Source organism: Triturus cristatus, chromosome 4_1 (genome assembly GCF_964204655.1).
Source record: "Triturus cristatus chromosome 4_1, aTriCri1.1, whole genome shotgun sequence".
In the NCBI taxonomy this organism is placed as follows: Eukaryota; Metazoa; Chordata; class Amphibia; order Caudata; family Salamandridae; genus Triturus; species Triturus cristatus.
In genome coordinates, this window is record NC_140585.1 from 396,273,632 (window position 1) to 396,289,798 (window position 16,167).

The 16,167-nt window shown below is 44.9% G+C and overlaps 1 protein-coding gene across 1 annotated transcript in view; it reads right to left on the minus strand.

Moving 5' to 3' along the window:
- The window catches only part of LOC146855000 (patatin-like phospholipase domain-containing protein 2), a 312,239-nt gene extending 301,078 nt beyond the window's left edge, over nt 1–11,161 (minus strand). The window contains exon 1 of the mRNA XM_085652465.1: nt 10,725–11,161. Coding sequence (XP_085508591.1) covers nt 10,725–10,911 — 187 coding nt within the window. The 5' untranslated portion in view covers nt 10,912–11,161. The remainder of the gene's footprint in view (nt 1–10,724) is intronic.
- Between the last annotated feature and the right edge of the window lie 5,006 nt (nt 11,162–16,167).

Below are 16,167 nucleotides of genomic sequence, written 5' to 3' on the forward strand. Positions count from 1 at the left end.
ACTCACTCTCACTGACTCTCTCTCTCATGACTCACTCTCACTGACTCAATCTCACTAATTAACTCGCTCTCACTGACTCACTCACTAATTGACTCACTCTCAATGACTCACTAATTGACTCACTCTCACTGACTCACTCACTCTCTCACTAATTGACTCACTCACTGGCTCACTCTCACTGACTTACTCTCACGGACTCACTAATTGACTCACTGAGTCACTCTCTCACTAATTGACTCACTCTCTCACTAATTGACTCACTCTCTCACTAACTGACTCACTCTCACTGACTTACTCTCACGGACTCACTAATTGACTCACTCTCACTGACACACTCACTAATTGACTCACTCTCAATGACTCACTAATTGACTCACTCTCACTGACACTCACTAATTGACTCACTCACTCTCACTGACTCACTCACTAATTGACTCACTCTCACTGACTCACTCTCTCTCACTAATTAACTCACTCTCACTGGCTCACTAATTTACTCACTCTCACTGAGTCACTCTCACTAATTGACTCACTCTCACTGACTCACTCTCACTAATTGACTCACTCTCACTGACTCACTCGCTGATTGACTCACTCACACTGACTCACTCTCTCTCTCTCATGACTCACTCTCACTGACTCACTCACTAATTGACTCACTCACTGAGTCACTCTCTCACTAATTGACTCTCTCTCACTAATTTCCACACTCTCACAGACTCACTCTCACTCACTCATTGGCTCACTCTCACTGGCTCACTGGCTCACTAATTGACTCACTCACACTGACTCACTCTCTCTCTCATGACTCACTCTCACTGACTCACTATCACTAATTGACTCACTCTCACTGACTCACTCACTGAGTCACTCTCTCACTAATTGACTCACTCTCTCACTAATTTCCACACTCTCACAGACTCACTCTCACAGACTCACTCTCACTCACTCATTGGCTCACTCTCACTGGCTCACTCTCACTGGCTCACTAATTGACTCACTCTCACTGGCTCACTCTCACTAATTGACTCAGTCTAACTGACTCACTCACTAATTGACTCACTCTCAATGACTCACTAATTGACTCACTGTCACTGAGTCACTCTCTCTCTTATGACTCACTCTCACTGACTCACTCTCACTAATTGACTTAGTCTCACTGACTCACTCACTAATTGACTCACTGCCAATGACTCACTAATTGACTCACTCACTGAGTCACTCTCTCTCACTAATTGACTCACTCTCACTGGCTCACTTGCTCACTAATTAACTCACTCTCACTGAGTCACTCTATCACTAATTGACTCACTCTCACTGACTCACTCTCACTAATTGACTCACTCTCACTGAGTCACTCTCTCACTAATTGACTCACTCTCACTGACTCACTCTCTGTCTCTCATAACTCACTAACTGACTCACTCTCACTAATTAACTCACTCTCACTGAGTCACTCTCTCACTAATTGACTCACTCTCACTGACTCACTCTCACTAATTGACTCACTCTCACTAATTGACTCACTCTCACTGACTCACTCACTAATTGACTCACTCTCACTGACTCACTCTCTCACTCATTGACTCACTCTCAGTGACTCACTCTCACTCACTCATTGACTCACTCTCACTGGCTCACCATACCACAGGAATGTTCCACAGGCAAATATAAACTTTCTTTACAGTATTCTTGTTGCATCCTTTTGTAGTGTGATCGAAGTATACTACAGTTACACATATAAAGGAATCAAGGCCGAAAGCAAGTACATTAAAATGAAGTAAATATTGCCTACTTGACACTAGAGATGTGGGAAATAGTAACTGTGGTTAATTTATATAATCTATTCACATTAAGTGGCGATTAATGGTTACTTTAGTTACTCTTTTCCCTTGCTCCGTGCCATAAGCAGTGACTTGAAAAAAGATCACTTATGCCATAGGTTGACTCACTCACACTGACTCACTCAGTCACTCTCTCACTAATTGACTGACTCACTCAGTCACTCTCTCACTAATTGACTGACTCACTCAGTCACTCTCTCACTAATTGACTGACTCACTCAGTCACTCTCTCACTAATTGACTGACTCACTCACTCTCTCACTAATTGACTCTCTCACTAATTGACTCTCTCACTAATTGACTCACTCACTAATTGACTCACTCAGTCACTCTCTCACTAATTGACTCACTCACTAATTGACTCACTCACTAATTGACTCACTCACTAATTGACTCACTCACTAATTGACTCACTCACTAATTGACTCACTCACTAATTGACTCACTCACTAATTGACTCACTCACTAATTGACTCACTCACTAATTGACTCACTCACTAATTGACTCACTCTCAATGACTCGCTAATTGCCTCACTCTCACTGAACTCACTAATTGCCTCACTCTCACTGACTCACTCTCACTGACTCACTCTCACTGACTCACTCTCACTGACTCACTCTCACTGACTCACTCTCACTGACTCACTCTCACTGACTCACTCTCACTGACTCACTAATTGACTCACTCTCACTGACTCACTCACTAATTGACTCACTAATTGACTCTCTCACTGACTCACTCTCACTAATTGACTCACTCTCACTGACTCACTCTCACTGACTCACTCTCTCTCTCATAACTCACTCTCACTGACTCACTCTCACTAATTGACTCACTCTCACTGACTCACTCGCTGATTGACTCACTCACTGAGTCACTCTCTCACTAATTGACTCACTCACACTGACTCACTCTCTCTCTCATGACTCACTCTCACTGACTCACTCACTAATTGACTCACTCACGGAGTCACTCTCTCACTAATTGACTCACTCTCTCACTAATTTCCACACTCTCACAGACTCACTCTCACAGACTCACTCATTGGCTCACTCTCACTGGCTCACTCTCACTGGCTCACCAATTGACTCACTCACACTGACTCACTCTCTCTCTCATGACTCACTCACTGACTCACTATCACTAATTGACTCACTCTCACTGACTCACTGAGTCACTCTCTCACTAATTGACTCACTCTCTCACTAATTTCCACACTCTCATAGACTCACTCTCACAGACTCACTCTCACTCACTCATTGGCTCACTCTCACTGGCTCACTCTCACTAATTGACTCAGTCTCACTGACTCACTCACTAATTGACTCACTCTCAATGACTCACTAATTGACTCACTGTCACTGAGTCACTCTCTCTCTTATGACTCACTCTCACTGACTCACTATCACTAATTGACTTAGTCTCACTGACTCACTCACTAATTGACTCACTGTCAATGACTCACTAATTGACTCACTCACTGAGTCACTCTCTCTCACTAATTGACTCAGTCTCACTGGCTCACTTGCTCACTAATTAACTCACTCTCACTGAGTCACTCTCTCACTAATTGACTCACTCTCACTGACTCACTCTCACTAATTGACTCACTCTCACTGAGTCACTCTCTCACTAATTGACTCACTCTCACTGACTCACTCTCACTAATTGACTCACTCTCACTGAGTCACTCTCTCACTAATTGACTCACTCTCACTGACTCACTCACTAATTGACTCACTCTTACTGATTGACTCACTCTCACTGACTCACTCTCACTCATTGACTCACTCTCACTGGCTCACCATACCACAGGAATGTTCCACAGGCAAATATAAACTTTCTTTACAATATTCTTGTTGCATTCTTTTGTAGTGTGATCGAAGTATACTACAGTTACACATATAAAGGAATCAAGGCCAAAAGCAAGTACATTAAAATGAAGTAAATATTGCCTACTTGACACTAGAGATGTGGGAAATAGTAACTGTGGTTAATTTATATAATCTACTCACATTAAGTGGAGATTAATGGTTACTTTAGTTACTCTTTTCCCTTGCTCCGTGCCATAAGCAGTGACTTGAAAAAAAACCCACTTATGCCATAGGTTGACTCACTCACACTGACTCACTATCACTGACTCACTATCACTAATTGACTCACTCACTGACTCACTCACTAATTGACTCACTCAGTCACTCTCTCACTAATTGACTCACTAATTGACTCTCACTGACACACTCACTAATTGACTCACTCTCACTGACTCACTCACTAATTGACTCACTAATTGACTCTCACTGACTCACTCACTAATTGACTCACTCTCACTGACTCACTCACTAATTGACTCACTAATTGACTCACTCTCACTGACTCACTCTCACTGACTCACTAATTGACTCACTCTCACTGACTCACTCACTAATTGACTCACTAATTGACTCACTGACTCACTCACTAATTGACTCACTCTCACTGACTCACTCACTAATTGACTCTCACTGACTCACTCACTAATTGACTCACTCTCACTGACTCACTCACTAATTGACTCACTAATTGACTCACTCACTAATTGACTCACTCACAGACTCACTAATTGACTCACTCACTAATTGACTCACTCACTAATTGACTCACTCACTAATTGACTCACTCACTAATTGACTCACTCACTAATTGACTCACTCTCACTGACACTCACTAATTGACTCACTCACTAATTGACTCACTCACTAATTGACTCACTCACTAATTGACTCACTCTCACTGACACTCACTAATTGACTCTCTCACTGACTCACTCACTAATTGACTCACTCTCACAGACTCACTCTCACTGACTCACTCCCACAGACTCACTAATTGACTCACTCCCACAGACTCACTAATTGACTCACTCCCACAGACTCACTAATTGACTAACTCTCACAGACTCACTAATTGACTCACTCACAGACTCACTAATTGACTCACTCTCACAGACTCACTAATTGACTCACTCTCACAGACTCACTCTCACTGACTCACTAATTGACTCACTCTCACTGACTCACTCACTAATTGACTCACTAATTGACTCTCACTGACTCACTCACTAATTGACTCACTCTCACTGACTCACTCACTAATTGACTCTCACTGACTCACTCACTAATTGACTCACTCTCACTGACTCACTCACTAATTGACTCACTAATTGACTCACTCACTAATTGACTCACTCACTAATTGACTCACTCACTAATTGACTCACTCTCACTGACACTCACTAATTGACTCTCTCACTGACTCACTCACTAATTGACTCACTCTCACAGACTCACTCTCACTGACTCACTCCCACAGACTCACTAATTGACTCACTCCCACAGACTCACTAATTGACTCACTCCCACAGACTCACTAATTGACTCACTCTCACAGACTCACTAATTGACTCACTCTCACAGACTCACTAATTGACTCACTCTCACAGACTCACTAATTGACTCACTAATTGACTCACTAATTGACTCACTAATTGACTCACTAATTGACTCACTAATTGACTCACTCTCACAGACTCACTCTCAGACTCACTAATTGACTCACTCTCACAGGCTCACTCTCACAGACTCACTCACAAACTCACTCACAGACTCACTCACAGACTCACTCACAGACTCACTCACAGACTCACTCACAGACTCACTCACAGACTCACTCTCACAGACTCACTCACAGACTCACTCTCACAGACTCACTCTCACAGACTCACTCTCACAGACTCACTCTCACAGACTCACTCTCACAGACTCACTCTCACAGACTCACTCTCACAGACTCACTCTCACAGACTCACTCTCACAGACTCACTCTCACAGACTCACTCTCACAGACACTCTCACAGACTCACTCTCACAGGCTCACTCTCACAGGCTCACTCTCACAGGCTCACTCTCACAGGCTCACTCTCACAGGCTCACTCTCACAGGCTCACTCTCACTGACTCACTCTCACTAATTGACTCACTGACTCACTCACTAATTGACTCACTCTCAATGACTCACTAATTGACTCACTCTGACTCACTCTCTCTCATGACTCACTCTCACTGACTCTCTCACTAATTGACTCACTCACACAGACTCACTTACTAATTGACTCACTCTCAATGACTCACTAATTGACTCACTCTCACTGACTCCCTCTCTCCCTCACACTAATTGACTCACTCTCACTGGCTCACTTGCTCACAAATTTACTCACTCTCACTGAGTCACTCTCTCACTAATTGACTCACTCTCACTGACTCACTCTCTCTCTCTCATAACTCACTAACTGACTCACTCTCACTAATTGACTCACTCTCACTGACTCACTCGCTGATTGATTCACTCACTGAGTCACTCTCTCACTAATTGACTCACTCTCACTGACTCACTCGCTCTCTCATGACTCACTCACTGACTCACTATCACTAATTGAGTCACTCTCACTGACGCACTCACTAATTGACTCACTCACTGAGTCACTCTCTCACTAATTGACTCACTCTCTCACTAATTTCCACACTCACAGACTCACTCTCACAAACTCACTCTCACTCCCTGACTCATTGGCTCACTCTCACTGGCACACTCTCACTGGCTTACTCTCACAGACTCACTAATTGACTCACTCTCAATGACTCACTAATTGACTCACACTCTCTCTCACTAATTGACTCTCTCACTGGCTCACTTGCTCACTAATTAACTCACTCTGACTCACTCTCACTAATTGACTCACTCACTGACTCACTCACTAATTGACTCACTCTCACTGACTCACTCTCTCCCTCTCACTAATTGACTCACTCTCACTGGCTCACTTGCTCACAAATTTACTCACTCTCACTGAGTCACTCTCTCACTAATTGACTCACTCTCACTGACTCTCTCTCTCTCATGACTCACTCTCACTGACTCAATCTCACTAATTAACTCGCTCTCACTGACTCACTCACTAATTGACTCACTCTCAATGACTCAAAAATGGACTCACTCTCACTGACACACACTCTCTCACTAATTGACTCACTCACTAGCTCACTGACTTACTCTCACGGACTCACTAATTGACTCACTCTCACCGACACACTCACTAATTGACTCACTCTCACTGACACACTCACTAAGTGACTCACTCAATGACTCACTAATTGACTCACTCTCACTGACTCACTCTCTCTCATGACTCACTTTCACTGACTCACTATCACTAATTGACTCACTCTCACTCACTAATTGACTCACTGAGTCACTCTCTCCCTAATTGCCACTCTCACTGACACACTCTCACTGACACACTCTCACTGACACACTCACTGACACACTCACTGACACACTCTCACTAATTGACTCACTCTCACTAATTGACTCACTCTCACTGACTCACTAATTGACTCACTCGCTGACTCTCTCTCTCAATCTCACTAATTGACTCGCTCTCACTGACTCACTCACTAATTGGCTCACTCTCAATGACTCACTCTCTCATGACTCACTCTCACTAATTGACTCAGTCTCACTGACTCACACTAATTGACTCACTCTCAATGACTCACTAATTGACTCACTCTCACTGACTCACTCTCTCTCACTAATTGACTCACTCTCACTGGCTCACTAATTTACTCACTCTCACTGAGTCACTCTCTTACTAATTGACTCACTCACACTGACTCACTCTCTCTCATAACTCACTAACTGACGCACTCTCACTAATTGACTCACTCTCACTGACTCACTCGCTGATTGACTCACTCACTGAGTCATTCTCTCACTAATTGACTCACTCACACTGACTCTCTCTCTCATGACTCACTCACTGACTCACTATCACTAATTGACTCACTCTCACTGACGCACTCACTAATTGACTCACTCACTGAGTCACTCTCTCACTAATTGACTCACTCTCTCACTAATTTCCACACTCACAGACTCACTCTCACAAACTCACTCTCACTCCCTGACTCATTGGCTCACTCTCACTGGCACACTCTCACTGGCTTACTCTCACTGACTCACTAATTGACTCACTCTCACTGGCTCACTCTCACTAATTGACTCACTCTCACAGACTCAATTACTAATTGACTCACTCTCAATGACTCACTAATTGACTCACACTCTCTCTCACTAATTGACTCACTCTCACTGGCTCACTTGCTCACTAATTAACTCACTCTCACTGAGTCACTCTCACTAATTGACTCACTCTCACTGACTCACTCTCACTAATTGACTCACTCTCACTGATTGACGCACTCTCACTGATTGACGCACTCTCACTGATTGACGCACTCTCACTGATTGACGCACTCTCACTGATTGACGCACTCTCACTGATTGACGCACTCACTAATTGACTCACTCACTAATTGACTCACTCTCACTGACTCACTCTCACTCACTCATTGACTCACTCTCACTGGCTCACCATACCACAGGAATGTTCCACAGGCAAATATAAACTTTCTTTACAGTATCCTTGTTGCATCCTTTTGTAGTGTGATCGAAGTATACTACAGTTACACATATAAAGGAATCAAGGCCGAAAGCAAGTACATTAAAATTAAGTAAATATTGCCTTCTTGACACTAGAGATATGGGAAATAGTAACTGTGGTTCAAGCATGAAGACAGCGGGCTTCTTTGCAATTACATTAGAAATGCTAAATTAACAAGTGTCAGCAGGAGACAGACCAGAGGCGCCACTAGGGCAGAAGCCAGACAGAACCATCCTCCTTGATTGCGGTTTCCCCTCAGAGGTGTCCGTGCTGCATATACTTAAGGAGCCTGCGAGGTTAATAAGGTCACATTTAAAATTCTGCTTTGGCTTACAGCGCTTCATATTTCACTGCTCCCACACGCAGGGGGCCAGAAGCAACGGATATGGTGTGATACATAGAAGTAAGAGGGAACAACTGTCAAAATTGAAATGACAAAAAAAGGAGTTTTAATAAAGGCGCGTTGTTAGAAACCTGCATGCCACTGTACAACATAAACGTTACACAAATATACTAAGAAATATACAATTTTCTTTGTACAATATTTCTATAGTGGATTAAAAACTTTAAAGTTTGGTGAATGGGAGCCCCACCATAAATCAGTGTGACTCTGGCCACACCTAACACATGGCTACCCTGCCTCGTCTAACATATAGGAAAACATCTACAAAAAATGCTTTCATTTATTCCAAATTATAAACACTTAATTCTGATAACAGAAATCTACACATTTTTTTCATACGGTACCATACGAAAATGCACCTCCTTATAAACCTTCCGTTTTCCTTCTGCCTACATGGAATGGTCTTTTCCCTGCTCCTATGGGACAGAACAGCAACTTCTCAAGGAGATAGCAATCTTAAGTGCCAGGCCACATGTCTTTTATTATGCTGCCACAGTCTAAACAATTGGAACTTTTGACACCACGCCAGACTTCTTGGGGCAGGGAGGAACTGATAACAGTCAACAGTTGTACACTGGCTCAGTTACTGCTCACACATTAAGCCACGGGTCACGACAAAGGAACATGGAGCTTTGTTATACCCTACATCCTTATATCCCAACTTTTAAGTGTGCTGCCGCAGTCTCTAACAGAAGTACATTTAAGAAACAATTGCAACATTTCACACCACGCCACACTGCTTGGCACATGTTTATTTCTTGAAGCACAAGGTGTGAATACATTTAAAACAGACTGAACTGATAGAATAGCCTAAAGGCAGCATTACGTTTTTAGCCAATTACAACGCAGCTTTCTAAAACAAGCATTTGCAAAGCAATATGTATCGCATTTGCGAGAGTTTAAGCTTTTAGCATTGTAAATGGCAATGCTTTTATTTATGTTTTAAATACCAAAAAATAAATAAGAGGCATTTTCATATACAATGCCAAGAGCTCAAACTTGCGTAAGTGCGAGACCTATTGCATTGCAAATGCTTGTTTTAAATTACCGTTCAAACATGCACAACAGCCATTAAAGAACTGCAAATTAAAAGTTAACAAAGTAAAACAATATCAGCAGGACTGTTGAGCAACGGATGAGCAAGGGAGGGTGAGAAATAGATAGTAGGCGGGTGTTGGATTAATAATGCATAAAGTGAAAAAAGCAGAAAGTTCAGTGATGCAGGAGGAACAAGGAAACAAATGCAGTCCCATTGAGTAAAGAAAAGGAAAAAGAAAAAAAAAGTCCCTCAAGTAAGCAAAGGAAGGATGCAATTCAACCAATCAAACAAAACCGATTGAAATGCCCGTGGGCAGGAAAAACACAAAAATAGGGAGGAACGCCATCTAATCTAGATATCCACATCAATCAATATACACAACAAAGCAGTCCAGTTGTGAGCAAGGTCTGACTCCTATATAATCTATTTTTCACAATACGTCTTAAAAAAAAAAACACACACACACAACATACAGCAAAAGCCTTCAATAGCCAGGACCTAAAAAGAGGTGTCGTCCAGGATAGTTTTAAGCATGGTAATTATCGTTGAACTCTTCATTGCTCTATGTAGTTTTGAATTAACTCGCAATTTAATCAATGTTTAAGCCTTCTCTAGTTTAATTTCCAACTGCAAAAAATTGCGATCTAAAACGGCAAGGCCCACAGATACTATTTAATTTAAAAAAAACTGCACAAAACTACCAACGCAAAGAGAAGATCACAAGGTAGTTGGCATTTAACATCAACACAGGTCCTAATCACCGCATACGTTCTGTCTCAGTGATACACCCGAGCGCAGCGCTAAGCCTGCAGTGACATGCCTGTAGCACAACGCTAGTCCTCGTGCAAGAAATGAGAATACCGTTGGAATCACACACAGGTAAGGAAGGCCCTTACCCAAGCAACATCCGCATGCCAGCACCGCGGCGTTCAGCGCCCCGGCTGATGCCCCGTAGATGCGCGTGGCCCCAGAGACGAGATGCGGGGCCCGCTCCAGCAGGCAGCTAGACACCCCGACCTGGTACACCCCTAGGAAGCCGCAGCCTGCGAAGGACAGGCTCCATTCGCCCTCTGACGTGAACATGGTCAGTCCAGGGTGGATTGAGGTTCACAAGAAGAGAATGGGGCAGGAAGAGGCAAGCTAAAAAGAAGCAGGGACAGCACTAAAGGCTCACTTGTTGCTCATTGTGGCAGCGGGCAGGCAAACTAACGCACCCAGAAAACGAATTAACTAAATAAATAGCACACAATCTCGAGTCATACGGCTTCTTAAAGACAAACGGTCCTCGCCGACCCTCTCTTCATCCCGCCCCCGCACATAAAAGCCACGCCCCTTGTCTGAAAATTGATAGCAACGCCTTGTATCAGCAAATCCTCGCCTCTTCTCAACTAATCATGCCGCTCGTTGGCTGACGTGATGGTTGACGTGACGTCACGCGGTAGTTTAGCGTTGACAGGTTGGAATCTGGGAAGGTGGCATTCAATGACGTCATATTGCGAGAGATGAGGTTGCTCTCGTACCATAAAATAATATTGAACTTGTTTTAACTAGTTCCACAGAACATAGTATAGATTTTGCTTTTCTTATCGCAGCCGTTCATTGAGACGTTGGAGCATGGGCGTAGGAAGTGTGGGGGACGCGGGGGATATATCCCCCCCAGATTTTGGAGTGGGGGGGACACGGGGGACAAGGGTGGGGGGGGGGACGAGGGGACAAAGGAATTTCCCCTCTCCCTTCTGTTATCGCAGGGCCATTAGCACGCGAAAGCGCTACCTAATGGCCCTGCACTTGACCTGCCTGGAGTCAGAGGCCACCCGCCCTCTGCCTTCTGTTATGCTGCAGGAAGGCTCAGCCGTTCTGGGAAGGGCAGAGAACAGAGAAAAAATAAACGCGGTCTCTTTTCCTTCATGGCAAGGACCGTGTCCACTACTCCTGATCTGCCTCTGGCGGCTGCCCTCCTCTCTTTATTCCTCCATCTCTTTCTGTCTCTGTCTCGCTCCTGCTTACGTGCTGATTTCAAGAGGCAGCTCTTAAGGTACTCTCTCTTGCCTCTCCTTTTCTTTATTTGTTCCCCTGTGAAATTGATCCAAAAAAGGCTGAACACTTTGGATGTAAATGTCCTAATTTTCTGACCGTTTTCTATTGAAAAGAAAAACCTCGGAATGGAGAGAAAAAATAGTTAAATACCTAAATAAAGCAATACAGAGTGGACAGCAGACAGGCCAGACTGTTATTTACACCCACACACATTAGCGCCACTTTACAGAGTTTGCCAGTGAAAGCGCTACTTTCTTTTTATCTTCTTTCTTTGAACAACATTGTTTTCCCAGGGTGGGTAAGTGCGCCATTCCTAAAGGGACTGCAATACCTGGTTGATGGGTAGAGTGGAAACGTTTAATATGATCGTTTTCAACTTTTTAATTATTTTAGCTTATAAAATGCGGCTCTGTGTTTGGGGATGTGGCCTTTTTTAAACCAAACTGCATACATTTTGAAAGGATATAAGCAATGGACATTGAAAGGGGTCCCTTCCTGGTCCTGTAGCCATGTCTTGAACTTTTCAGGCAAAATCACTTACTGATTTCTGAATAATGAGTTTAAAACCGTTAAGGTAACCATGTTTTTTTTCTGATTACAGTTCACATGCTTTGCTTATTCTTGCATTCATTCCCTATGAGTGTTTGCTTTTTCCAGGGTGTGATTCATTTTTTTTCAGGCAGCATTTTACTGTTGTCTAGTGCATAATTTAAATTTAGTCGCAGCACAATTGAGTTGTGCTGAAGGCAGTGCGAGTTTCTCTCAGTGGGGCAGTACGGTGTTCAGTGTGGGAGAGAATGTGGCACTCTGGCCAGAGCTGCTGAATTTGGAACTGGAGAACCAAGTTCAGACCTTCATGACCAGTTCACCAGACCACACTCCTGACAGAGCTTATTCCGATGCTACACCTTAGAATGCCCGATAGACCCGCAGGTGGACCTGTCCACCACAATCCATACTGCAGTTCACTTCCAGTCTTACGGGCAGGCATATGAAGAAGCACATCCTAGATCAACAGTGAATCTGTCACTGAGGTCACAAGACCCTTGAGGCCAGTCCACCTCACCCATTGGTACCTCCATTGGCCTTTTTCCAGCACTAGCAGTGCAACTTGCCAGGGGTTGGCAATGTAGGATTTGCATGCACACCAAACTTAAGGGGTGTTTATAATGGCAGTGGGACCGCCACGTCACCCCGTCGGTGGTGGTCCCACCGCCATTGGTGACTGCATCACAGCCCGCCATATTACAATGGCGGGTGGTTACCTGGCGGTCGGAAAGACCAACCACCACGCACCCGACGGGCTTCTTGAGCCCGCCGGTGTGGTGGAGGGGCTCGTGGTTCCTACAATGCTGGTGGTGCCTACCATGCACCGCAGCAGGGATTACGATGTCCCTTACCCGCCAGCTTATCAATGGCAGTTCACCTGCCATGGATATGCTGGCGAAAGGGACATTGGGGGCCCGTAGCAGGCCCCTTTACCCCTGGCCCTCAGACATGGGTCCTGGGGGGCATCTATGATGCCCCACAACATATCACTGCACCATGAGACAGGCACCGATATATTTAACATGTTCCTTTTTTTTTTACTTTGCGGCGGATGATGCAGCCAGCAGCACCTGCTGCAATGTAAAAGATAGGCACTGCGAACACAGTAGTGGCAGTCGCATTGTAATGCCTATCGTGGGGCCTCCACCTTGAAGGCCAGCGGTCCCATTCCCCGATTCGATGGCGCTGAAGTCCGCCTGCCATCGTAGCCAGCCCCTAAGTTTGCATTTTATGAATATGATTCAGCGGGAAATAAATTGATGTTTGCAATTTAATTGACTTTGGTTGGCCTCTTATCTATGAGATTTCCCTGTTGAATGTGCCTTTACATTATACATTTTTGGTTGTATGAATTGATTGCATACTACACTCTCCTACAGGTATTAATTTGAGTGTCATTAGGAGTGTCTGGGACCAATTGTTTTCTTAGGAACTATTTTCTTTACTAACCTTTGCAAAGGGCCCTAAACTTCACAGCAACACAAGTCACATTTCTTTTAGTAATTTGGGATCCGTTTGAGCTACAAAATTGTTTTGGAGGAAATCGTTAGATTATGCAGCAGATTATGTATTATGTGGCAAATATAATACAGCCATAGTTAAGTGGAAAACATTTTTCCACTTAATTTTGCCCCAACATTGTAGTTGATCAATTTGTAAGTTCCCCAAACCCAAAAGTCGAGTTTGGGTACAATTTGCATTTTAAAAGCAGCCCTATAACACAGGGCTAGATTTAAACTGACCTCAGGCTTCAGCAGTGCACACATGCAAGCGCAGAAAGGGCTGCTGGCCTCTAAACTGCCATGCCTTATTATATTCTAGGGACTTAAAAGTAGTTCTAATCCCCCTGCCCTATTATGTACTAGGGCCTTATAGGAGAGGTCATGCCAATCATAGGGGTACCCTAACCCATAGTGCACCCTAGTGTATGTAGGTGTTTTCACTGTATTTTTAAGTGCCTCTTTCAGAATAGCACTGGCTGTTTACGCAGAGGCCAGGGTCAGTCAGTCAGGTACCACCAGTGCCAGTCAGCAAAAAGTTGGGGAGTGCCCAGGGCGGCTTTGCAACACTAGAGAAACACAAACTCAGAATGTAAAACATAACACCATGGTTGGGGGGTTCTCTTCAATAATCAGAATTGATTTCTATCCTAATAAACCCATTTTCCAACATTAGGACTGGGGAAAAATCATAACGTTCTAATCTATACATTGAAGTTTTTATGCAGCTCTTTGATGACGGTTAATAGCTCACTGTTCAATGTTAGGATTTTAACTTATAAACTTCAAATACCAAAAGAATATCTCAGACAAAAGCAGTAACTCACTGACCTATTGAATTAAAACTTTCACTAGACAAGCCTTCGATCTCTCTCCAAAAAAGAACATTAATCACCAAAGTTATCTTCACATTTTTATTGTTGCCTGAAAATTGCTGGAGACCAGGAATGCAGCAGCAGGTACTTTTCAAACCCTAATGCACTTGCAAACACGACGCCCCCACCCTAAGTCAGCGGCCTTTGTTTGCTTTGTGCATTAAGATGCAAGATTCATATATATGGTTTTTTTAAACATTTGGTCTCATTACTATATGAATGTAAATAACAATAAAGCATACATGCAAACTGAGACTACATGCCTGCTTTTCTCAATATTTCACTTCGAAAGTATGCGATTGTATTTGTTTAACGGGCGGTGATTTGTATAGGGTCACTGGAAAGTGCACAAGGTTGTCCCGTCCCCCCCAGAATTTTAGTGTCTCCTACGCCCCTGCGTTGGAGAATGGAGCTTGGGGGGCAGCCCAGCAAGGTGCGGTCTGCCCAACCCCGCATATTGGGAAGGGGGGGAGTGGCCGGCGAGCGGCCATTTTAGACGTTTTTGGGCTACATTGGGAGTAGCTCAGTAGCCCAATTGTAGCCCAATATCAGGATGTAGCCCAAGGGGTATTTAGGTCAATTTCGTGCCTCCCCAGCCACCATTTTAGGTTTGGTGACCTGGAGTGCTTACATAGTTTAGGTTTTTTGTCCCCGAATGTCCAAGCGTTGGCGGAGGGGGTCGCGGGGGGAGTGGCAGCAGGCACAGCGGTGCGGCGGAGGAGCGCGTCACGCGTTTCCCCGCTGGGCCGGCAGAATGTTGGGGGCCGCTCAGATGCCAGTAGAGCGGCCCCTGGGTGACAAAGTATGCGGGGCCAGTCGGGCGGAGGCCGCTTGGGCAGTGGAGCGGCCCCGCCCGACAATGTTGATACGAGGAGCACGGGCAGCGTGCAAAGTGTGCGCGCTGCCTGGAATGCGGGGCAGATTAGCGAGGGCCGAGGTAGATGAGCGGCCCGCTACGTGAAATAGCATGTGGGCCATCAGGCAGCGCGCGCAATGAGCGCGCTGCCAAGAACGTTTTGGGGAGGCGGGGCGGGGGGATTCTGCCATGAGTCTGCAAAGCGCAGACGCGACTTCTGTAGAGAGGCGGGGCGGGGGGGATTTTGCCAGCAGTGGTCAAAGTGGGGGTCAGCAGCGGAGGCGGAGCGCGTCGCGTGGCTCCCCTCCGCGTTCACAGTCTGAGAGGGGCTGCTCTTATATGAGAAGAGCGGCCCCGGTTGGGGCAACAGGTGGGGGGTTTGGTATGGAGGCCTGGGGAGGTGCAAGGAGCCTAGTTATGGCACAGACGCAGTTGGTGGCCATGGGGGGGAGGGACAACAGGTGCCTATTGCGACGGGGAGAGGGGGTGGGGTACAAGGGTTAGGGTCGCAGGCTCACTTGGC